General features: G+C 45.3%; 1 protein-coding gene across 7 annotated transcripts in view; it reads right to left on the reverse strand.

The window, feature by feature from the left end:
* The window catches only part of MCF2L (MCF.2 cell line derived transforming sequence like), a 121811-nt gene that overhangs the window by 3971 nt on the left and 95393 nt on the right, over positions 1-22447 (reverse strand). For 5 of the 7 annotated variants that reach the window (XM_007668689.2, XM_007668690.3, XM_029048104.2 and 2 more), the window contains 19 exons: positions 21446-21565; positions 19975-20166; positions 17513-17704; positions 15755-15914; positions 14714-14790; positions 13862-13938; positions 12212-12278; positions 11469-11584; positions 7933-8002; positions 7613-7705; positions 7428-7520; positions 6789-6914; positions 6489-6710; positions 5806-5898; positions 5180-5258; positions 4202-4268; positions 3177-3295; positions 2507-2599; positions 1102-1176 (listed from right to left, as the gene is read on the reverse strand). In XM_007668689.2, coding sequence (XP_007666879.1) covers positions 1102-1176; positions 2507-2599; positions 3177-3295; positions 4202-4268; positions 5180-5258; positions 5806-5898; positions 6489-6710; positions 6789-6914; positions 7428-7520; positions 7613-7705; positions 7933-8002; positions 11469-11584; positions 12212-12278; positions 13862-13938; positions 14714-14790; positions 15755-15914; positions 17513-17704; positions 19975-20166; positions 21446-21565 — 2131 coding nt within the window. The remainder of the gene's footprint in view (positions 1-1101; positions 1177-2506; positions 2600-3176; positions 3296-4201; positions 4269-5179; positions 5259-5805; positions 5899-6488; positions 6711-6788; positions 6915-7427; positions 7521-7612; positions 7706-7932; positions 8003-11468; positions 11585-12211; positions 12279-13861; positions 13939-14713; positions 14791-15754; positions 15915-17512; positions 17705-19974; positions 20167-21445; positions 21566-22447) is intronic. The other 2 variants (XM_007668691.2, XM_007668693.2) reach the window with 2 other exon arrangements.

Genomic DNA, 22447 nt, shown 5'->3' on the forward strand with positions numbered 1-22447 from the left:
ATACAAAGTAATCAGGTTGTCCCATGTAGGGCTCACAGCCTTCATCCCCATTTTACAGATGAGGGAACTGGGACACAGAGAAGTTAAGTGACTTGCCCAAAGTCACACAGCTGACAGGCAAAACCGGGATTCGAACCCATGACCTCTGACTCCCAAACCCAGGCTCTTGCTACTAAGCCACACTGCTTCTCATGAGGTATGGCTCATGGGGTCAGCCCGATTCCTTACAAATGAGGAAACGGAGGCACAGTGAGGTGACTTGCCCTCTAGACCGTAAGCTTGTTGTGGACAGGGAACATGCTTATCAACTCTGTTGTATCACCCACTCCCCAGTGCTTAGTCCAGTGCTCCGCACACAGTAAGTGCTCAAATACCAGCAGGCAAGTGTTCCAACCAGGATTAGAACTCAGGTCCTCCAGGCCTGTGGTCTTTCCAGTAAGGCCACGCCATGCTGCTTCCCAAGACAGGTGGAAATGATCTTGGGACTGAAGGCTTTCTAGTTGATATAGCCCAAAACTCAAGGCTGGAAATTATCGCAAAGATGCTAATCTCACCGTACCTTCATCTCCCTGCCGACCCCCTCACCCACTTCCCCCCTTTGGTCCGGAACACCCTCCCTCCTCAAATCTGACAGATAATGACTCTCCTCCGCTTCAAAGCCTTATTGAAGGCACATCTACTCCAAGAGGCCTTCCCTGACTAAGCCCCGCTTTCCTCTTCTCCCGCTCGGCTCTACGTCACCCTGACTCGCTCCCTTTATTCATCCGCCCTCCCAGCCCCACAGCAGTTATCTACATATCTATCATTTATTTCTATTAATGTCTGCCTCACCCTCTAGACTGTAAGATTGCTGTGAGCAGGGAATGTGTCTGTATATTGTTCTATCGTACTCTCCCACAGGCTCAGTACAGTGCTCTTCATGCAGTAAGCGCTCACTGAATACGGTTAAATGAATGAACCGCAGAAGCTGGGGTGGCGAGAAAACTGCTGATTTCTCCCTGGTAATGCCAACTGGATGGTGTTTTAGTCAAACAGCAAGCTATAGCGCTTCCTGGACGTACAAACGATCGCTGAGGGAAATGAAAGGTTGCATTACCCTACCTCTTAAACCCAAAGGAGTTGGATCGCTCTTTACTTCGTGACGTTTAGCTTTTTTGTCAGGGCCGGTAGGAGAGGCTGCGGTCGGATGAGTAGACCAAAAACAGAGACAGAGAGAGGGTGAGGAATGAGAAAGAAAGGTGGGTCATGCATGGTAGTACCTTTGAGTTTACCCGAGAATGAAAGACCTTCCCCTTGTTCTAATTCCACCTGGGCCCTCTAATTAGAGGCAGACTGTTTAGAAAACACAATCAAATAACAATTGTGGTATTTGTTAAGCGACTTCTATGTGTCCAGCACCGAATTAAGCACCGCGGGGAGATCCGAGATCATCAGATCCCGCACGGGGCTCGTAGTCTAAGTAGGAGGGAGAACAGGTATCGAGATCCCATCTTGCAGATGAGAAAACTGCGGCACAGAGAAGTGAAGCGACTTGCCCAAGAACACCTAGCAGGCAAGTGGCAGAGCCGAAATTAGAACCCAGGTCCTCTGACTCCTAGGCCTGTGCTCTATCCACGGGGCCACGCTGCTTCTCTTGTGTGGAGGCAATACTTGTGCCAGTAAATATTAAGGTTGAAGATATGGCTGAATTCACACGCCAAATAATCCGGCTACCCATTTTCCTGTTTAAAAGATTGGGCGCTATTTTGTTTTGGAGGGAAGGGACAGGTGTACCAACTCTCCCAAACGCTTAGTACAGTGCACTGCACACAGTAAGCACTCAATAAACACCGCTGACTCATTGAAGGAGCACCACATCAAGAGAATTACTGGCAATGTCTGACTGGGTTTCCACAGAGCAACCTCAGTCTGCTAGTGGTTGCCTCCTGACTACTTAACGCCATGCATAACCTTTAAAGAAACTACTTTTCAAAGAGAAAATAAGGGTAAATAAGGAACTGTGTTAATCATTATCCAGCATTCTGTTAGCTCAGGGCAGTATGCACTCTATGAATACAATCGCTCGGCTGGAAGAGCAGTGAGGAAGAGAAAGCAAACCTACAAGTGTCTTAACTTAGAAAAAGAAAAGAGAAAGATATTTGGAAAAGCAAAAGCTAAATGAGACTCCTGTTTTAGAGGCCAGTTTCCAAAGACTCTCCGGTCCCTCCGCAGACGGGGACAATGCATCTCCCAACTTTGCCGTATAGTGGGAGACCAAGCGCTTACAGTCCAGTGCTCTGCACACAGCAGGCGCTCAATAAATACCACTGATGGATTGAATTTTGACAGCAGAGACCTTGCTCGACCAACAGACCATCCGGAAATTCAAAAAGATATCTCCTGGGGATTACAAAGACACGCATGAGCGAATCATCGTCCACAGAGATACGCAAAAACGCATGGCCACAACGGTAGTTACCACTAGGAAACAGATTCGACTTCGTGAGTGGGTGGGTAACATTTTTACCTTTCTGATTTTTGAGGTTAGCAAAGCCCTGCAATGTAAAGTGCTTTTTTGACAGAGCAGAGCGTTCGGAGGTAGAGCTAGTTAGTGATTCATCTACAAAGAAAAAGAGAGACACAGAAAATGCAAAGCACAGATAGCCCATCGGGCGACAAGGAATGACCCCAAATAACACTCTGGAGATGGGAAAAAGACATCTGTCCATTGGCCCCTATTTCTGCCAGTTCACCCCTTTTGAACTTCTTTATTGTCTTCACTTGTATAGGTGGGTATTATAGAAGTAGTAATCGCCTTCATTCACTGCTCGCTCTGTGCATATTCAACAGATTTTCAGGTCTGTCTCCCCAGCTAGAGTTTAAGCTCCTTGGTTGGGGACAGGGAACATGGTTTTCATTCATTCATTCAATCCTATTTATTGAGCGCTCACTGTGTGCAGAGCACTGTCCTAAGCGCTTGGGAAAGTACAATACAATAAACAGTGACATTCCCTGCCCACAACAAACTCACAGACTTGCGGGGGGGTGGGGGGTGAGGGTGGAAAGACAGACATCAATACAAATAAATAAAATTACAGATCTATACACAAGTGCTTTTAGGTCAGGGTTAGGGTCATGGTCAGGGACTATAGAAGACCTCAATGCCACCGGGCACCTCAGCGGTGAAGGCTTTTTACCTTTGTCTTTGTCCGGGAATTTAGGCGCCGTTCCTGAGCCGATACACCCTTCCAAGCTCATTCGATTGGTTTTACTCTCTTCTGGTTTTCTGACCTTCCTTGTGTGGTTTCTCGAAGGGCTAGGTGATTCGAGGCCAAAGTGGGGAAAAGAAAAAGAGAATGCAGGTTGGTCAGAGATTTTTCTAGACCACAGCGGCAGGGAATGTGTCTATTGTTGTACTGTACTCTCCCAAGCGCTTAGTACAGTGCTCTGCACATAGGTAGTGCTCAAAAATTATCACTGATTCATTCACGAATTTCCCTTGATTCATTCATTCATTTCCCCACGGCACTTATGTACATATCTGTAATTTATTTATATTGTCTGCCCCCCCTTCTAGACTTGGAAGCTTGTTGTGGGCAGAGAGTGTGTCTGTTATATTCTATTGTGGGCAGGGAATGTGTCTATTGTTGTACTGTACTCTCCCAAGCGCTTAGTACAGTGCTCTGCACACGGTAAGCGCTCGATAAGTACAACTGATTGACAGAGTAAGGCAACTCTGAATGTTTGCCTTTCTCCATTTTCACCCCCGGGGGTATTTTCTTGTCCAGTTTTTAATGAACAAAACATATTTAAATCTATTCCAAGAGAAGCAAAAGGCTTCTCACGTAGTTTCTTCTTTGACCAAGTTTTATCTGAAGAACTGGCTCAGATTTAGGGAAAATATCACCCAGAGAGTAGTGAGTTAGAACCCTCTGTAGATAACAAGGAAAAAAAACCACCCTCAAATGCTTAGCTCTGAACTTAATCATTAATCAACCTTGCACTGTGCATGTAAAACCGACTCTGGATTGGAAGGTGGTTGTAAGTAATGTGTCTACCAATTCTGTTACACTGCACTCTCCCAAGCGCTTAGTACAGTGCTCTGCACACAGTAAGAGCTCAATAAATACTCCTCATCGAATGATCAATAATGAATCTAAACTTTTGGGAAACAAAAGGATCCCGCTCAGTTTTACGTTCTTACTGATGCGTCTATCTTTACCTTGTGTTTGATGAGGCAGCCAATGGCAAACTCTGAGATTGCTCCAGTGCTCTATGTTGACTGGCTTCTGCAAGAAAGGACAATTAGACCTGATTGCCTTCATTCTTTTGACTTGACCAGCAGGGAGTAGTTTCGTTACTGGACCTTGTAAAGTTTGTCAGTCCTACTTGAGTATGCAAGACAGGCTCTCTTCTCCCACCTTCCCCCAGCTCACACTCTTTGGTCAGTCAATCTTATTTATTAAGCATTTACTGTGTGCACCATACTAAGCACTTGGGAGTGCACGCTATGACAATGTAACAGACATTTCCTGCCCACAAGGAGCTCACAGTCTCCCAAACTACCTCACTTCCTGGACCTCTTTCCAGATTTGCCGACCCCCAAACTCTTGTTCACCACTTCCTCCTTTAAACCCACCAGAAAACAGCTCTCCCCATCTAATAATAAGAATAATAATAATGGTATTTGTTAAGTGCTTACTATTTGCAGAGCACTGTACTAAGCGCTTGAAAGGTACACAAAGCTCTCCCCCAAACCCACCTCTTCCAGGAGGCTTTCCCTGATTAAACTCCATTTCCTCCATCCAAGAGCTCCTCTTAATACTTAGATTTCTACGCCTGAGCACCTAGGCGAAAGTCTTGACTTATAACAACTCACCCTTTCATCCTTTTGCTCCCTGTTAGACTGTAAACTCATTACGGGCAGGGGACATGTCTGCTGACTGTTATACTGTGTTCTCCCAAGTGCTTAGTACAGTGCTCGGCACACTGTAAACGCTCAATAAATGCTGTTGATTGAACAGCCACACCACTTTGTGAATATCTGCTGCCAGTCAGTTCCCCAGTTGGACTGCAAGCTTCTCGAGGGCAGAGGCCATGACTCTCATTCCCTTCTTGCTCACCATGAGCTTGGCGGTGGTTAGCCAATGGGAGGTGCTCAATAAATAGTAAATATTGATTGAATGAAAGAAAAATTTACCTCTATATGCCTGCAATTGACTGGTTAGCACCTTCCGGATTTCATTAACCCAGGTTGCTTTAATTTCGGGGGTTGGTGCCTATAAAAAAGAAAAAAAAGAAATGCTAAGGTTGACACAGTAAACATTCGTAGACAGTATGCCTCGGTATTTTGCTCAAATAACCCGTGACATAAACTGGCCTGGGAGTCAGAACGACCTGGGTTCTAATCCTGGCTCCACCACTTGTCTGCTGTGTGACCTAGGGCAGGTCACTTCATTTCTCTGGGCCTCAGTTCCCTCATCTGTAAAACGGGGATGAAGACTGCGAGCCCCACTTGGCTCAGGGACTGTATCCAACCCTATTTGCTTGTATCTACCCCAGCGCTTAGAACAGTGTTTGACACATAATAAGTGCTGAACAAATACCATTGTCATCATACTTTGCAGAAATAAAATTATCTGAATAACCAAAGTTGCAATTCTCACAGGGGACAGGGACAGCATCAAACCTGATTTTCTTAGTTCAGTGCTTGGCACATTACCTCTCTCAAAATGGAAAGAATTATATTTGACAGGCAGCAGGACATAAAGCAAATGAAAACTTAAGCCAAAAAAAAAAAAATCTACTGTCACCAAGTGTCATTACCTGAATGATGTAGACTTCTTCCCTTGCATTATACCAGATTTCAAATTTCCTGTTGTCACCTTTCACATTCTCTGTAATTCCAACAGCGGCCATCTGGCAAATGCAAGAAATGAGGAAAAGGCAGAGAGAAGGGCATTGAAAGCAAAGAACCACCTCTCCCACCCAAAAAGACAAACAAAAAAAATCAAACAAAGGGTAAATTCAATCCTGGATTTTTTTTTCAAGAAATGTAGTTAGCTATGAATGCACACACTACCCACACTCTATAATGAAAATCCACTGCTATTGCTGTCCGAACACAAATACACACACCCACACTAATGAAAATCTATTGCTTTTGCTAACACATGCACACATCCTCTAATGAAAATCCGCACATAAACACAAATGAAAATCTGCTACTGTTACTATCGAACCCACACATACACACACCCTCCTAATGAAAACCCACCATTGTTGCTATCTGAAAACACAGGCAAATGAAACTCCATTGTTTTTGCTATTAATGCACACATACGCAAATCCTTTGATGAAAATCCGCTGCTGTTGCTATTAAGCTCCACCTCCCCACACATACACACTCCAATGAAAATCCACTGCTTTTGCTATATGAACACACCAGCACACACACAGACACCTTCTGCAGAAAATTCACTGCTATTGCTCTCTGAACCTCTACTCACATTTAAGGACTGCTTGTAACTGTAGGACGGTGCTTTTTCGTAGCCTTCTCCATTTTCTTCTCTCTTCTTACAGAACAATACTGCTTTCTCATGGAGAAACAGGTGTCGCTGCATTGGCTTAAACCTGGCCAAATCCTTCACTTTTGCATGACCCTTTTTATGATCAGTCCAAACGCTGAAGGAACCCTGCATTAAGAGCTTGCCTAGTTCATTCAGGTTTCCCTAAAATACGCAAAAAAATAAATGAACACCTCTTAGGACGTCATTCATGCCCACCCTCCCTTAGACTGTACAACTTACATCATAGCCAGTGATAGCAATCAGGTGCATGGAATCGTTGACAGCTTTCAGAATTCCCAGAATCGAAGTCAGCGCTTCCTGCAGATCTTCCGATCCATCACAATTTTTACTGTACTTCAACATTTCCTGAGAGGGGAAGGAAACAATGCTTAGAGTTTTATCTGTTCGATCCTAAAATCACCTCTGATTGGGCTTAATTTCAATTTAAGAGTGCCTCGGTTCCTTCATCTGTCAAGTGGGAATTAAGACCGTGAGCCTCATGTGGGTCAGGGACTGAGTCTGACCTGATTAGTTCCTGGGGTAGATTATCAGGTTGGACACAGTCCGTGTCCCACATGGGGCTCACAGTCTAAACTGGAGGGATGAGGATTTAATCCTCATTTTATAGATGAGGTAACCGAGGCACAAAGAGGTTAAGTGACTTACCCAAGGCCACACAGCAAGCAATTGGCAGAGCCGGAATTAGAACCCCGGTTCTCTGACTCCCAAGCCTGGGCTCTTTCCCCTAGGCCATACTCCATTTATCAGCTTAAGGGCCACTAAATTTTGGGGCCATTTTTAGGACACAAAAATCCCATTATCAAATTTCGGCCCTGCCAAAATCAAGTATATGAACCTTATTTAGCTTTCCCCTCTTACCTTTAGGAGTAACTGATATTTGGTTATTCGCTGTACGGGCTTCAGTAAATAGGAATCCAAACTCAATTTGTGATCAAGCTTCCTCTGACATTCCTGAAATCGATTCAGAGAACCCCTTGGTTTATTACCGGCCAAACGGATCAATTGGGAAATGTAAGGTTTGGCAAAGACTCATGGAAGTATACCTGAAAAAAGGCAGAGTCTGACCACTGCCTCCACAGACTTTCCGATCTGGGTTTGTTCTGACAGTATTTCTCATAAATCTGAAAGTCTTCCATCTGAGTTTGGGGGAAGAGAAAGCGGTCACACGTTAATGGATTTTAACGGTCAGGGAACATGATATCTGTGAAATGTGTCCCTCCCAGGATGAGAATGAAATGATCCTTAAAGGGGAAGGTATTTCGACCCCCTGGGAAAGTTTGACTGGTGAGACCGAAGCCCACAAATCAGGATTTCAGCAGGTCGAGGAAGCGCACAGTGAAATACAGAGGTTTGTTATACATACCCTTTCTAGAAAACACCTTCCTACCAGTTCTGGATAATCAATGTAGTTTTCCAGTTCCCTCAGGAAGATTCTAGACAAAGGAAGCTTTATTAGAGCCCACATAAGGAGTCTAATTTGAACAGCAGCTGCAATCAATATTTTTCCTCTGACCTGCTGTCCCAATCAAATTTAATCACCAAAACGGTAACTCGGGGACTGTCTTCAGTTATTAGACAAGGACACTTCTCCAGACCCTTAGGGGCTCCTGACAGATGACATTAAAAGACTCCATCGGCTTCTTCCTCTTACTTATCAGCGCTCTTCTCCCATCACTCCTCAGCGCCCGCTCTCCGTTCTTCTCAAGTTTTTGGGTCCCATTCTCGACTCTCCTGACACAGATTCCACATTCACACCTTTCCTCTTCCTTGGATTCCCTCTCCCTTCAACACCCTCAGACCACAGCAAACTCTGTCTTCAAAATTCTCCTAGAATCCCACCACCTCCTCCAGGAAGCTTTCCCTGATTAATTTCCTCCTCTCCAGAGCACACCCTCCAAACTACCAGCACTGTTTTGGGGTGTTTTTTTTTTTTTTAAAGCTGATCTATGTACTCTACTACTTCAGCACTTATTTATCCACCCACCCATTTCCCCATTCTCATTTTTCTTTCATCTATAAGTTATACTCCCGGTAGATCTCTTTGAGGGCAGGGAGGTTGCTTTTACCTCTAGTGTAGTCACCCAAGTGCTTAGCCCAGTGCTCTGCACACAATAAATTGATAGACTGATAGGGAGGGCTGATGCAGAAGGAAGTGTCTGACCCAGTGGCATTCCCACTGAAAAAAGGACAGATTCACTCTCACAGCACTGGCTATTGGTGACAGGAAAATCGATCAAGTAATGGAGCTTATAAAGTGCCTGCTGTGCACAGAGCACTGTACTAGATGTTTGGAAGAGTACAGGGATCGTGTCTAACTCCCACCTGTGTAGTCTTTCCTGGTGCTTAGTACAGTGCTCTGCACACAGTAATCACTTAATATGCTACGAGCATTCAATCAGTGGTATTTACTGAGCACTTTACTAAACGTTTGGGAGAGCTCAGGGCCCATGTCTAATTCCCACCTACGTATTCTCTCCCAGTGCTTAGTATCGTGCTCTGTGCCCAGTATGTGCTCGATAAATATTCATTCAATCATATTTATTGAGCCCTTACTGTGTGCATACCGCTTACATATGATTACTAGCACAATGGTATTTACTGAGCATTTCTTGTGTGCAGAGCATTGTACTACTACTACTACTATTAATTACGGTATTTATTAAGTAGTTACTATGTGCCAGGGACAGTACTATGCACTAGGTGGATACAATCAAATCCGGTTGGACTCAGTCCCTGTCCCACAAGGAGCTCACAGTCTTAATCCCCATTTTACAGATGAGAGAACAGAAGTCCAGAGAAGTAAAGCGACTTGCCCAAAGTCGCACAGCAGACAAGTGGCAGAAGCGGCATTAGAACCCAGGTCCTGACTTCCAGGCCCGGGCTCTATCCATTAGTCCAGGTTGCTGCTCAATACAAAGCATTGGCAGGTATAATCCCTTCCCTAGGGATCTATGGGGGAATGGAAAATTGTAAGCAAGAAAACAAACTGAGGAAAAATAAGTTTTCTCAGTCAGCCCAGGGAAGACTCCATCCACAGGTGGATTAGGTGAATGAGCCCATGCCTGAGACAAGAATCATAATAATGGTATTTGTTAATTACTCTGTGCCCTCAACTGTACTAAGCGCTGGGGTGGATACGAGCAAATCGGGTTGGACGCAGTCCCTGTCCCACGTGGACAGTCTCAACCCCCATTTTCCAGATGAGGGAACTGAGGCCCAGAGAAGTGAAATGGCTTGCCCAAGTCACCCAACAGACAAGTGGCAGAGCTGGCATTAGAACTCATGACCTTCTGACTCCCAGGCCCGTGCTCTATCTACTATGCCGAATTTCTTCTGAAAAAAATCCACTGGGGTTTTCACTGGAGGTTTACGATGGCTTCCAGGGAGAGACAGGGATGAAGATCTGGGTTCAAATGAGTCCAGCTCCCTGGCTTTATTAGTGGGTGGGGTGGGCGGTCCACATGACACAGGAGAGGAGAGCAAATTAATAGAACAGAAAACTCGGGGGGCCACCGGCAGCTGTCTCCACGGGCATGGGAGAGGGGTGGGTCAGGATAGTTCCCACAATCTGACGGGCCCCCGCTGGACCAAGACGAGGCCCCGGCCCCCCACCCCCACACCCCAGAGACCATACCACCGCCCATCCTGAAGCGTCGCTTGGCCAGGATTACGCCTTTCCTCACAGGTTCCAAATAAATCGGTGACTGCAGCAAAAAAAATCCCACAGCGCCTGTACCTCCTGCCTTCCCCGCATTTCGACTCCCCCCCCCGCCCACCCCCCCGCCTCACCCCAGCCCGCCTTGGGAAACAGACCGTAATCTCTTTACCAAATGAAAAATCGCCTTCAACGGGAGGGCCGGCAGAGACAACCGTATCCAATCTCCTTGGGCCCGGAATAGGGAGAATTCCCCTCCGCCCAGCCTCGGAGGATGGGGAGGGAAAAGGGTGAGGAGCTTCTTGGATTAGCTCACCCTCCAGGAGGAAAAAGCCTGGGAAAAACAGCTGGGCCTCTCCCCTGTGTTTGGAAATGGATGCTGGCAGCTCTCACTGCTGAAGGGGAAGCAGAGTGGATAGAGCCCGGGCCCGGGAGTCAGAAGGACCTGGGTTCCAATCCCGGTTCCACCACTTGTCTGCTGCGTGACCTTGGGCAAGTCACTTCACTTCTCTGGGCCTCCGTTCCCTTATCTGGAAAATGGAGATTGAGACTGGGAGCTCCATGTGGGACAGGGACTGTGTCCAACCCCATTTGCTTGTATCCATCCCAGAGCTTACAACGGTGCCCGCTACATGGTAAGTGCTTTACAAATACCACAGTTATTATTATTATTATTGCATAAAGCCCCCCTTCCTGACCTCCTTCCCTCCTGTCTCTCCCCTCCCTATTTCGATCTGCTGCCTGTTTTCCTGAAAAACCGTTCACTCCATACCTCTCCACTCCTCAGAAACCTCCAATGGTTGCCCGTCATACACTCCTTACTGTCAGCTTTAAAACACTCAATCAACTCTCTCCTTCCTACTTTAGCTTGCCGATCTAGTAAAATCCAACCTTTATGCTCTGCTCTTCTAAAACCAACTGACTTGCTGTACCTCCAAATCTCATCTCTCCCATCACCAATGCCTTACCCACATCCTCCTTTGAGCCTGGAACTCCCTTCCCTTTCATATCTGATCAGACTAGACTCTGGGCCTCAGTTTCCTCATTTGTAAAATGGGGATTAAGACTGTGAGCCCTATGTCAGACGTGGGTGGTGTCTAACCTGATTAGCTTGTATCTACTCCAGTGCTTAGTACAGTGTTTGACACTAAGCGCTTAGCAAATACCATAAAAGAAAGAAAAAAAACCAAAAACCAGTGGGTAACAAGCATTATCTGAGCCCAAGACTCTAAGAGGGAACGAACCTGTTATGAAAGTGATAGATTTCTTCCATATTCCCAAATAATACATCCTTCTTATTTTGGAGTCCTGGGGGGATGAGGTGAGTCATTAAAGGATTCTCCATCTCAGCGGCATATCCCTGGGAAACAGAAAAGGTCCATAAGTCCATCAGCCCCAACCCCTTACTCTGTTGCCTTCACAGACCACCTGAAAAATCACGACTTTATCCTTTTCAAATATGTACTATTGACCCTTGTAAGCTGTTCAGTCCCTTTCTCTGCTAGCCCCCATTTCCTTACAGAGAGGCACGCAATCTAAACCGAGAAAATATGATGATTCACATATGTAAAAACTTAAGGTGTCCGGTTCCTTCCATGGAATTATGGTCAGTTCATTTAGCTCAACAGATTTAATGGACTAAACATATGACAAAGGCCTGCTTTCCATGAGTTAAAAAGTGGGGCGTTCTCAGAACATACATGGAAATTCATTCTCTGGTGTCTGAAAATTCATGAGATTACAGAAATGATTCTGTAATCTCATGAATTTTCAAAGACAGCCTGATTAGTAGACTGATATTTCCCAGCTGTAGCTCATTTTCATACGAGTCGGATAGACAGCACCCACCCCCACCCGAAGCTCATTCTGGGCAGGGAATGTGCTTGCCAACGCTGTTGGGCTGCACTCTCCCAAGTGCTTAGTACAGTTCTCTGCACATAGTAAGTGCTCACTAAATATCCTCGATGATGATGATATCCATGTTTACCTCAAGGACACAAAGAAGTTCATCCACATATGCCCGCTCTGTTTCAAGGAGCTCGTTCATTACATGCCTGTAAAGAAGAAAACAGACAAAGTTGTGAATCTTTAGTGAACCTGGAGTCCCAGAAAAATAACACTCAACACTGTCTTAAACCACTTAGTAAGTAAAAGCACCCATGGGAGTTCTCTTTTGGGGAGGAATAATGATAATAATCATGGTATTTGTTAAGAACTCACTTTGTGTCAAGCACTGTACTATGCATTGGGGTAAATACAAGATCATCATGTATCTTACATCATACAAGATCATCATACATGGGGCTCGCAGTCTAAGAGGGAGGGATATATATATATAAATTTATAAATGATAGTACAATCAAATTACACTGATCCTTTTTTACAGTATTTGTTAAATGCCTACTATAGGTCGGGCACTGTACTAACTACTGGGGTAGATACAAGTCTATCAGGTTGGACACAATCTACCTCCCACATGGGGCTCACAGTTTTAATACCAATTTTACAGATGAAGTAACTGAGGCACAGAGAAATTAAGTGACTTGCCCGAGGTCACACAATAGACAAGTGGCAGAGCCAATAAAACTTCCCTTCTAAGTTTATCCCAGTGGCAGGTGGAGCTAAAGTCTACCAAAATTTTTATCTGTAGGACCTTTTTCCCTCCAAAATTGTGTTACAAAGATCCCTGGTTGAAGGGAAGAGAAACTAGAGTGAACAATTTTTTAGCATTTACAGTGCTTTTACACATACTTCTGAAATAATGCAGGTTTTTATCATGCACTTTGGCTAGAGAATTCTATCATAGAATTAGGAAATAATTCATTTTATATTTATTGATCCTATTGATGCCTGTCTACTTGTTTTGTTTTGTCATCTGTCTCCCTCCTTCTGGACTGTGAGCCCAGTCTGTTGGGTAGGGATTGTCTCTATCTGTGCCAAATTGTACTTTCCAAGCGCTTAGTCCAGTGCTCTGCACACGGTAAGCACTCAATAAATATAAATGAATGAATGAAGGAAGGAAACCTGCTTCTGTCTGGAAAAAACCTGAAGTAGGGTTGGAAGTAAACGTTTATCTGAAGCAAGCACATATACAAGTCTGTACATAGGATGGAGTGTAAGTTTTCATGAACTTGAGGTTTGTCAGAAACACCACACTGGTGCTCTGAAAGGGATTATATTGAATTGTGAACTCCATTTATTCATTAAATAAAATGAATTCACTCTTGCTATTCACTTGCTATTTCACTCTTGCTATTTCCCATGTAGCCATTTCCTACTAATCCCACTGAATTGATTTATTTACATTAATGTCTGTCTCCCCCTCTAGAATGTAAGCTTGTTGTGGGCAGGAAATGTGTCTGTTTATCCCTGTATTGTATTCTCTCAGGCACTTCGTACAGTGCTCTGCACAAAGTTAGCGCTCAAATACGACTGAATGAAGATGTGTACCGTTTAATTTATAATAATGTCTGTCTGCCTGTCTAGACTGGAAGTTGGTAGGGAACATGCCTACCAACTCTGTTATATTGTACTCTCCCAACTGCATTCGTACAGTGCTCTGCATACAATAAGCGCTCGATAAATAAACCCAAAAACAAAGGTTCGGAAAAAATAAAACCCCAACAAGCTAACCTACCTCCTCAGTATCGTTAGGTTTTCTTGGTCGTCCATTGCAGAGCTACCTCGGCCCTGCTGAACAACGCTTGTGTCACTCTGAAACAAGATGGAGAAAAAAGTCAGTTGGCAAACAAAGACTGTCAGTCAGGGCTTTAATGGCAGGAGGGAAAGATGGAGATTCTGGATTTCATTTGTCTTCTAAAGGCAGTTGGCCCAAAGGTGCCCTTGAAAGTGAGACCCAGCTGGATTTCAGATCAGCTTATTCTCGCAAAACCAACCGGGATGTTAATACTGACAGGTGCCTTCATTTCCCACCCCTCAATCACTGGGAAACTTCACACTGCTTCAAGAGGCCCCTAGGGAAGAAAAGCAAATAGAGGTGAAGACGTAGAGAAGCAGCGTGGCCTCGTGGATAGAGCACAGGCCTGGGAGTCAAAAGGCCTTGGGTTCTAATCCCCCCTCTGCCTCTTGCCTGCCGTTTGACCTCTGGCAAGTCACTTCACTTCTCTGTATCTCCGTTACCTCAGCTGTAAAATGGGGATGAAGACGGTGCGCCCCGTGAGGGACGGGAACTGTGTCCAACCCGATTTGCTTGTTTCCAACCCAGTGCTTAGAACAGTGTCTGGCACGTAGTAGGCGCTTAACGAATGTCACAATCATTATGTACGCTAGGGTGTCTGCAATCGGGAAAGTCTACCAGACTATCTGGGTTTCAGGGGGAGGTACAGGAGAAAGAACTCAAATACCAGTCCATCAAGCTGCCTCCCAGGGTACACACCAAGTTGCCCAAGGGGCCAGCGGAGGAGGTCACGGCCACAAAGCTTGACCCCCCACCTCAAGTGTCCCAGGGTGGGGAGGAGGCCTCTTTTACCTTGATCCTCCTATAATTGACCCTCCGGAGCACACTGCCGTCAGGACTGGAGGACCGTTCGGAACCTCTACGAAGACCTGGTTGAGACAAGTGAGCAAAGGGCTGTGGGTAATGTTCCGTTTCATTGTCTGGAGAATTAGAACTCAGTGGTCTTTCGCTATTCTGCCCCTTCCCTCGCCTCACCCCTTCCAGATGCCTCTAGATTATGTACTTGGCACTCCCCCCAGCCCCATGGTATTTACGTAAATATTCCTACACTCTACTATTTCCCCTATCCCTAATCTATTTTAATGCCTGTCTTCCCGTGTAGGCAGGGATCAGTCTTCCAACTCTTGTATGGTACTTCCTGAGGTGCTCAGTACAGTGCTCTGCCCACAACAGATGCTCAATAAATACTACCTGACTGACTGATCGTTAGACTGTAAGGTCCTTGTGGGCAGGGAATCATGTCTACCAATTCTATTCTAGTGTATTTTCTCCACACTGAATACAGTTCTCTGAAAACAGTAAGCACTCGATAAATACCGACCGACTATAAGCTGCCTGTAGGCAGGGATTGTGTCTACCAACTCTATAACTGTATTGAACTGTACTTTTCCAGGGCTCTGCACATGATAATGGCTCAATAAATATCATTGATTGATTGAAAAAAGGATGTCTTCCTAATAAGAAAGCAGCATGGGAAGCAGTATGGCGGAGTGGATAGAAAATGGGCCTGGAAGTCAGAGGTCATGGGTTCCAATCCTAGCTCTGCCGCTTGTCTGTTGTGTGACCTTGGGCAAGGCATGTCACTTCTCTGGGCTTCAGTTCCCTCATCTGCAAATTGGGGGTGGAGACTGTGAGCCCCACATGGGACAGTGACTGTGTCTAGCTCGATTTGCTCATATCCACCCCACCACTTAGTAAAGTGCAGGGCACATAGTAAGCATTTAACTAATACCTGAATTACTATTAACTCATTTATCCCAGCCCTTAGTACAGTATCTAGCACATAGTAAGCACTTAAATAACAGAAACAAAAACCTATCAAAAGGAACTGACTTGGAGAGGTGCAGGGGGATTTGGCAAAGGCCTCAGGCCTCGGGGCCACTGGCTGAACAGGTCGGGTCTGCTTGGCTGCAAGCTTCTTCAGGCTCGCTTGCCTCTTCTGGAACATTTCCTCCATACTCTCTTGCTTCTGGAACACCTTCTGCACGTGCTCCTGCAATGAAACCGTTCGCTACCTCAGTTCACCAGTCCCGCTTGAATCCATCCTGCTTTAATCTGGGCAGGTATCAAAGCAGCGTGGTCTTGTGGACAGAGCCCGGGCCTGGGAGTCAGAAGGACCTGGGTTCTAATCCCAACTCCGCCGCTTGTCGGCTGGGTGACCTTGGGCAAGTCATTTCACTTCTTTGGGCCTCAGTTACCTCATCTGGAAAATGAGGATTAAGACTGGGAGTTCCATGTGGGACAGGGACTGTGTCCCACCTAATTAGCTTGTATCTACCCCAGCACTTGGAACAGTTCTGGACACATAATAAGAAATTAAATACCATTATTATCATTATTATTATTGACATTAAAAGAAATACAGTAGATAAGGATAGGAATCCCCTTGGGAGGGGCAGAATCTTTTTGTTGTCCTTGTTCAATGTATGGTATTCGCTTTATTTCTCAGATTCATTCTTTCCTTGTGTTGTCATCGTTCGATGTATGGTATTGGCTTTATTTCTTAGATTCATTTTTTCCTTATGTGCTTTTTCATCATCCTTCCCTTTCCTTCCCACCTTACTTCAGAATGAGTCCCTCAAGGGCTAGGACTGAGTCAAAACCATCAGCCTCGGGTCTTTTTTGGTGGCGAGAAACGCTGGAATTCAAGAGAGCTCTATGTCTTCGAAGTGCTTTAAGAATGCTTAGTAAGGGGCTTTGCACCAAGTCAGTGCTTAATGCCACTCAACATAATGAACCTTAGGACTGTAAGCTTGTCACAGGCAGGGAGCTGTGTCTCCAGATTTTGTTGTATTGTACTCTCCCAAGTACTTAGTTCCGTGCTCCACACATAGTAAGAGATAAATACTGCTGATTAACTGAACATGCATCCTATATCTCCCCCAGTGCTTAGTTCAGTACTTGGCACATAGTGAGTGATTAAAAATATTAGTTACTGTGATTAAGAAGATGAGAAGCAGTGTGGCCTAGTGGATAGAGCACGGGCCTGGGAGTCAGAGGACCTGGGTTATAATCCCGGCTCCATCACATGTCTGCCGTTTGATCTTGGGCAAGTCACTTCACTTCTCTGTGTCTCAGTTACCTCACTTGGAAAATGGGGATTAAGAGTGTGAGCCCCATGTGGGACAGGTACTGTCTCCAACCTGAATACTTTGCTGGCACTGAACAAATACCACTGAAAAAAAACAAAACACAAAAAAATGAAAAACTGATTTCTTGGGGTGCCCCTGAGGCCCAACCATTCCCAGAATGTGGGCCTCTATTAACCCTGCAGCCCCTACTACTATTAATGATGGTAGTTGTTAAGCGCTTACTATGTGCCAACCACTGTTCTAAACCCTGGGGTAGATACAAGCTAATCAGGTTGCACACAGCCCCTGTCCCACATGGGGCTCACAGTCTCAATCCCCATTTTCTAGATGAGGTCACTGAGGTCCAGAGAAGTGAAGTGACTTGCCCACGGTAACACAGCAGCCAAGTGGCAAGGCCGGGATTGGAACCCACTAGGGCATATTGAAGTCAGCCCTTCCCAGACTCATTCCACTTAGCCAACGACAGCAAGAAAATGGGCTCGCCCACGCTCCCATCTACCATTAGGTCCGGGCTGAGAATCGATTCGTATTCCTTGTAAACTTCATTCAGTTCTTGGATTTTGTTCTCCGCGCCGGTGTCCAAATATTTCTCGATCTCCTGTAGGGCGGATTCTGCTCCATCCTGCGACTGGCACCTGTCCACGGGCTGAGACGCCAGCAGGTAAATTCCTTCATCGCACCACTTCATAGACTGGAAATACAAAAACAAAACAAAAAAAACACAAGAGGAAAGAAAAAAATAAATTCATTCATTCGATTGTATTTACTGAGTATTAATAATAATTTTACCAGTATTAATAATAATAGGTATGGTATTTGTTAAACGCTTACTATGTGCCAAGCATTGTTCTAAGCATTGGGGTAGATAAAAGGTCATCAAGATGGACACAGTCCCTGCCCCCCATGGGGCTTACACTCTTAATCCCCACTTTACAGATGAGGTAACAGTGTAGAGAAGTTAGGTGACCTGCCCAAGGTCACACGGCAGGCAAGTGGTAGAGACTGGGATTAGAACCCACATCCTCTGACTCCCAAAGCCGTGCTCTTGCCACTAGGCTACGCTTGGGAGAGTCCATTCAACACAACAACAGACAAATTCCCTGCTCACAATAAGGTTACAGTCTGCAGACTCAAGGAGACACAGTGGCCGGTGTTTTCTCTCCGTTTTCTCTTGCCGTGTGCCCAGAGATGCATTTCATTCATTCATTTAATTGTATTTGTTGAGCGCTTACTTTGTGCAAGGCATTATACTAAATGCTTGGGAAAGGTCAAGACAGTAACAAATTCCCAGCCCTAAACGAGCTTACAGTCTTTCTCACCGTCGGCAGCCTCATCTTCCAAAGGCCAACAATTTTCTACTTTCGCCTATATCTGGCTGATTGTTTTATCGATGGAAATAGGTCCCATCCCACTGTATCCTTAGACTCCGCCCGCTGTGTCCTAAAAAGTTGTCAGAAAAAGAGAGCAGGGAGCCACTGGCAAGTTTGTTTTCTTTGAGACTACCTCCTTCCAGCTGAGAAACAGCGTGGCCTTGTGGAAAGAGCACGGCTCGGGGAGTCAGAGGACGTGGGTTCTCCATCCCGGCTTGTCTGCCACTTGTCTGCCGCATCCTGTCCCTGGCCTGGAACGCCCACCCTCTTCGTATCTGACAGACTGTCGCTCTCCCCACCCGCAAAGCCTTTTGAAGGCCCATCTCCTCCAAGAAGCCTTCCCTGACTAGGCTCCCCTTTCTTCTTCTCCCACTCCTTCTGCATCACCCTTTGTACTTGGATTTGCCCCCTTCCCTCACCCCCATGACACTTATGTCCATATCTATAATTTATTTATATTAATGTCTGTTTCCCTCTCTAGACTGTAAGCTCATCGTGGGCAAGGAATGTGCCTACCCACTCTGTACTGTACTCCTCCAAGCACTTAGTAAGGGCTCGGCACTTGGTAAGTGCTCGATAAATAACACTGACTGCACTTCAACACTTCAACACTTCACTTCTCTGAGCCTCCATTTCCTCACCTGTAAAATGGGGATTAAATTCCAGTTCCCCCTCCTGCTTACACTGTAGTTCAGGGACTGTGTATATACCCTAGTGCTTAGTACAGGGTTTGGTACATAATAATCACTTAAATACCACAATTATCACCGCCAGAAGCATACGGCCCCTGAATTACCCCAAGTAGCATTTATGAAATCAATCCATATGGTATTTACTGAGTGCCTCCAGTGTGCAGAGCACTGTAGTAAGTGCTTGGGAGAGTACAATGTAATAATTAGCAGCCACATTTCCTGCCCACAATGAGCTTTGAGAGAGAAGAGCAGCACTCTGGCAAGTGACGTGACTTCTGATTCTTAACAAAAGTCAATAGCTGCTGAAATTAGATTCTAAGAAAAAGAAAAATATTTTTCTCTCCACTTGGACATGGAGGGAAAAAACAAACAAACACCGAAGAGAGAATGTGATGCCTTTGTCCAAGAAGTGGCGAAGCCTAGTGGAAAGAGCACAGGCCTGGGAGTCAGAGGACCTGGGTTCTAATCTGGGCTCCACCACATGTCTGTTACGTGACCTCGGGCAAGTCACTTCACTTCCCTGGGCCTCTGTTATTTCATCTGGAAAATGGAGATCAACACTGTGAGCTCTGTGTGGGACATGGACTGTGTCCAACCTGATCAGCTTGTATCTACCCCAGCGCTTAGTAGAATGCCTGGCTTAACAAATAGCATTAAAAAAAAAAAGTCCAGCCGGCAGTTCTGCTTAGGAAGAACATCAGGATCGCTGCCTCTCTGCCCTCTAGACCGTAAACTTGTTGTGAGCAGGGAATGTCTGTTTATTGTTGTATTGTACTCTCCCAGGCACTTAGTAGAGTGTTCTTGGTAAGTATTCAACAAATACGACTGACATCCAGCTTGTTTTAACTCTGAGGACATGGATAGAGAAAGAGGAAATCTGTCTTCCAAATCCAACTTACTTTCTCTAGGAGGCCATGCAGCTCCAGAGACTTGCTGAGCAGAGCCTTCTGTTTCTCCATCTCGTTAGTGAAGTCATCGCAGAGATGCTGGAGCTCATCGCATTTTGGGAGGATGGAATCCACGGCATAATGCTTGTCCTCGATTAGTTGGGTCGCTTCGGAGCACAAGGCTCTGGCCTTCTCTATACATTCCTAAATCGGAAAGAAAGCTCCAGAAAGTCAGCGTATCTATCAATCAATCCATGGAATGTATTGAGCACTTACTGTGCGCACTGCACTGTTCTAAGCGCTTGGGGGAGGACAACAGAACAGAGTTGACTTCTAGGCTTAATTTGTTGCTACCTAGGAAGAGCAGGGTGGCCTTGTGGCTACAGCCTAGGCCCTGGAGTCCAAAGGAGCCGGGTTCTAATCGCAACTCCGCCACTTGTCTGCTGGGTGATCTTGGGCAGCTCACTTCACTTCTCTAGGCTTCATTACCTCATCTGTATAATGTATAATGAAGACTGGGTCCAACCCGATTTGCTTGTAATAATAAATAATAATAACTATGGTACTTGATAATAACTATGGAATTTATTACACTGTTCTGCCCAGTGCTCAATACAGTGCCTGGCACATAGTAAGTGCTTAACAAATACCATTATTACTACTCTAATTGGGAAGTGAGTAGATTTGCAGACCAGGATTACAATTAATTATTTTGGACTCCCCTGAGAGCTTAGTACAATGCTCTACAAAAGGCAAATGCTCAATAAATACATCACAGATGATGATTTATAAATGGATTTTCATTGCAGAGCTATATGCAGGAGTGGTTTTCTTCATCAATTGATATGTTTGCTACATGAGGTAGTCCTAGGGCTCTAGGCTGACTGAAAGATCATTGTGTGCAGAGAACCTATCTACCAACTCTATTGCATGAAACTTTCCCAAGCGCTTTAGAACAGAGCTCTGCACACAGCAAGAGCTCAATAAATTGCACTGATCTAAAGGAGAAAGTATTCGACATGTATTATCCCATAAAAAGTTACAATGAATTTTCTTAGCCTCTCATACCCCGAAGACAGTGCCGATGGTGTAGTATTCTGAGATTTAGCAGAGAAGAAAGGGTCTTCCATTGTATTCGGTAAATACCATTCATCAATAGTATTTGCTTAGTACTAGGGATTGACTGATTGGGTGTGATAAGCGAATTAGGGAGAGAAATTCCCAACAAACTATCCAACCTCTCACTTTTCTCAACCACCGAGAAAGGAAAACAGCAGCTTCAAATGCCGTTGTTTTCTTTGTTTTTTTAGACTGGAAAACAGCCCATTTTCCAAACACAGAGTTGGAATTTTCCCCCAATCTGTTTGGCAGAAAATCCTAGATAGTAAAAATGTGTCTGATCCACACGGATTCTCTTTCCCGTGAAACCATTAAGCAAAACCATTGAATCCTACAGAGAGCAAGGCTGAAATTCTGTCCTTACATTGGCTTTTTCCTCAAAGCTAAGAAGATCCTTCAGAATATGTTCAACATGAGCGTAGCTATTTCCCACATCTGTGAAGGCGGACAGTCGCTCCGAAACGACGTCTAGAGCGGCTTTTACCTGAAAGGAGGAAGGGGAGACAGAAAAATGTGTGCATCAGTAAAGAAGGCAATTAAGTGGGAGAAGCGGCATGGGCTAGTGGAAAGAGCCACGGTCTGGGAGTCAGAGGACCTGGGTTCTAATTCCGCCTGTGCCATTCACCCGCTGTGAGATCTTGGGCAAACCTTGGGGAACTTCTCTGGGCCTCAGTTACCTCATCTGTAAATATGGGGATTTGAATCCTGTTCATCTTTCTTTTTACGGTATCTGTTAATCTACCCTCTAGGCCACGCTGCTGCTAACTTCTCACAGTGTGAGCCGCAGAGCACTGCAGGGTGATGTCACACGACCTGTCCATGGCTTCATGGGATCCTAGGAGGGGCAGCTAATTGGACTCTTGCCTCGTGGTTTACATGGCGGAAAGGTAGGGAGAGGAGGCAGGGAAGAAATGGACTGGACAGGAATTGTATCACCACCTTTTTGTGGCAAGATTAACCGCTACTTTTTCACACTCCTTATTGTTCCTTAGTCACCATTTGGGCTTTTAGTTCATTCATTTTCTTGTTCCCGCTTTCTTTTTTCAATAAAAAGACCATATGTTTCATATGTGTGCCATTCGACACTTGAGGAAAGAGAAGTGGTGTGGCTTGGTGGACACAGCTTGGGGCTGCGAGTGAGAAGGACCTGGGTTCTAATCCTGGCTCCGCCACTTGTCTGCTGTGTTACGTTGGACAGTTCACTTCTATGGGCCTCATTTACCTCATCGGTAAAATGGGGATGAAGACTGTGAACCCCAAGTGGGACTTGGGCTATGTCCAATCTGAACATCTTGGATCTATTCCAGTGCTCAGTACAGCGCCCGGCACATAGTTAAGTACTGCAATACCATTTAAAAAAAAATCC

This window comes from Ornithorhynchus anatinus, chromosome 20, assembly GCF_004115215.2.
Source record: "Ornithorhynchus anatinus isolate Pmale09 chromosome 20, mOrnAna1.pri.v4, whole genome shotgun sequence".
Taxonomy (NCBI): domain Eukaryota; kingdom Metazoa; phylum Chordata; class Mammalia; order Monotremata; family Ornithorhynchidae; genus Ornithorhynchus; species Ornithorhynchus anatinus.